This window comes from Palaemon carinicauda, chromosome 22 (genome assembly GCF_036898095.1).
Source record: "Palaemon carinicauda isolate YSFRI2023 chromosome 22, ASM3689809v2, whole genome shotgun sequence".
Lineage (NCBI taxonomy): Eukaryota > Metazoa > Arthropoda > Malacostraca > Decapoda > Palaemonidae > Palaemon > Palaemon carinicauda.
In genome coordinates, this window is record NC_090746.1 from 103,016,416 (window position 1) to 103,019,265 (window position 2,850).

A 2,850-nucleotide genomic window follows, 5' to 3' on the forward strand; every position below is an offset into this window, starting at 1 on the left:
TCAACGTCTCTCTAACGTCGTTGGAGCTCTTCAAATCGATAAGAAAATCGAGATGGACAATTTGACAAACATTAATGACGACCTGGAACTAACAAACGGAAATCTGAAAAAGGAAATCTTCAATCAAAACGTTGTCCTAGGAAAATATCAAACTGAGTTGACCGAGAAGGAAAAGGATATCAGCTCTAGAAAGGAAGTCGAGTCAAGATTCTTAGCAGAGAAAGAAGAGTTGTTAGCAGAGAAAGAAGAGTTGTTAGCAGGGAAAGAAGAGTTGTTAGCAGAGAAAGAAGAGTTGTTAGCAGAGAAAGAAGAGTTGTTAGCAGAGACTCAACGTCTCTCTAACGTCGTTGGAGCTCTTCAAATCGATAGGAAAATCGAGATGGACAATTTGACAAACATTAATGACGACCTGGAACTAACAAACGAAAATCTGAAAAAGGAAATCTTCAATCAAAACGTTGTCCTTGGAAAATATCAAACTGAGATGACCGAGAAGGATCAGAAAATCATTGAACTTACAGAGCAATTGGAAAAAGCTCGCCAAGACAACAGAGAACTAAATAAGATAGTTCATGAGAAGATCGAAGTGATTGGGGAGATTTCAGTGGAGAGAGATGTACTTGAAAAGAGCCTAACTGAGGCAAGGATAAATGATATAATCAGGAATGAAAGGTACAAATGCCTCTTGGATGAGTTAGAATGTCTCAAGAAAGAACATTTAAATAAATTATGTGAGATGGAACAAAACCACCTAGAATTCGGCGAGAAACTACAAAAAGTGGATCGTGAAAAGGTGGCCTCTATTCATCGCCTCGAATCTGTATTTGAGGCAGAAATAGATGAACTGAATGAGACAAATGAAAAGCAAATGCAGATTATCAGAGAGATGGCAACAGAGAAAGAGAGGTTGGAAATTAGCCTGACTGAGGCCAGGATGGAAAACTTGACAAATGAGGGAAATTACAGTTGCCTCGTAAAGACGTTAAAAGACGTTAAGAAGGAAGTCTATAGGCTGGAAGATGAGTTGTCTAAGGCTCAAGAAGAGATTGGCGAACTAAAGGAGACGATGACTTCCATAGCCAAGGAGAGAGATTCTCTCCAGGAACGCATCGGCCTTTTAAGTTCTAGTAAGGAAGTGGCAGAGAACAGGATCGTCCAAATCACTAAAGAAAATATTGGTCTGCAGGACGAGCTGCTTGCCGCAAATGAAATCACCTCTTTACTCAAGGAGAAACTTGAAGAGAGAGATAAGAAAAAAGACGAAAACAAACCTGGAATAAGGAAAGGGAAACTTAGAAGATCAGGTTTAACAATCTCGACCGAGGTGGATGTTAAGATGGATAGACAGAAGGAAGATGTCCAAATGGATGTTAAGATGGATAGACAGAAGGAAGATGTCCAAATGGATGTTAAGATGGATGAACAGAAGGAAGATGTCCAAATGGATGTTAAGATGGATATACAGAAGGAAGATGTCCAAATGGATGTTAAGATGGATAGACAGAAGGAAGATGTCCAAATGGATGTTAAGATGGATGAACAGAAGGAAGATGTCCAAATGGATGTTAAGATGGATAGACAGAAGGAAGATGTCCAAATGGATGTTAAGATGGATAGACAGAAGGAAGATGTCCAAATGGATGTTAAGATGGATAGACAGAAGGAAGATGTCCAAATGGATGTTAAGATGGATAGACAGAAGGAAGATGTCCAAATGGATGTTAAGATGGATAGACAGAAGGAAGATGTCCAAATGGATGTTAAGATGGATAGACAGAAGGAAGATGTCCAAATGGATGTTAAGATGGATAGACAGAAGGAAGATGTCCAAATGGATGTCATTGTCAATAAAAAAGGGGAAGACAATGTAGTTAAGGCAGAGGACCTGCTTGCCAACGGACACAAGGAGTTGGAGAACGAGCCTGACGGAGGGATATCTGGTTTGGGTCAGGTGTTGGGCAGACTACTAGCCTCAAAAGGAGATGTCCCTGTCAACTGCCTCCGGGAAGAGCAGAAACTCCAAAAGGAAAAGGAGGAAAAGCAAAAGGAAGAGAAGATTGCAAAGAAAAAACCTGCTCGCAAACCTATCGTCTTTGACCTGGAACCCGAGAATCATAAAAGGGTTTCTTCCTCACCCCATACAGGAAGAGGTACAGATGGGTTCTTTAACTCGACAATCTGCGGTGGATCTGAGGAAAAGCAAAAGGAAGAGAAGATTGCAAAGAAAAAACCTGCTCGCAAACCTATCGTCTTTGACCTGGAACCCGAGAATCATAAAAGGGTTTCTTCCTCACCCCATACAGGAAGAGGTACAGATGGGTTCTTTAACTCGACTATCTGCGGTGGATCTGGCACCCATATCATCTTCCAAGGTGCAAAGGTTGGAGTTTACACCACAAGGGACTATGACGTCGAGGGTCACGTGACTGTCGACTTGGACGTCCCAAGCAAGTTCCACCGAGTCATATATGGAGTGGGTGGAAGGACGCTGACGGAAATCACCTGGCAGAGTGGCGTCAGCTTAATAGAGCTCCCATGGCAAATCAACAATAATTCAATCACCATTAGTGGTACCATCGAGCAGGTTCAATTAGCAGCTACTCATATCGATAGGCTTCTGAGGAGACTTCGCTAAATTAATACTTGGATCAGCGAAGGGATGGAAAAAAACAATATGACAAACAAAAACCCCCCAAAAATAAAAAAAAATCTAAAAAAAAAAAAAAATAAAAAAAATCTAAAAAAAATAAAAAAAATCTAAAAAAAAAAAAAATAAAAAAAAATAAAAAATCTAAAAAAAAAATTCTAAAAAAAATAAAAAATCTAAAAAAAAAAAAAATCTTTTCAGTT

At 39.7% G+C, this 2,850-nt stretch overlaps 1 protein-coding gene across 1 annotated transcript in view; it reads left to right on the forward strand.

The window, feature by feature from the left end:
* Positions 1 to 2,635, forward strand: part of LOC137615997 (myosin-6-like) — a 3,054-nt gene extending 419 nt beyond the window's left edge. Inside the window, exons 2-3 of the mRNA XM_068345678.1 lie at positions 664 to 1,369; positions 1,778 to 2,635. Coding sequence (XP_068201779.1) covers positions 664 to 1,369; positions 1,778 to 2,635 — 1,564 coding nt within the window. The remainder of the gene's footprint in view (positions 1 to 663; positions 1,370 to 1,777) is intronic.
* Positions 2,636 to 2,850: the final 215 nt, after the last annotated feature.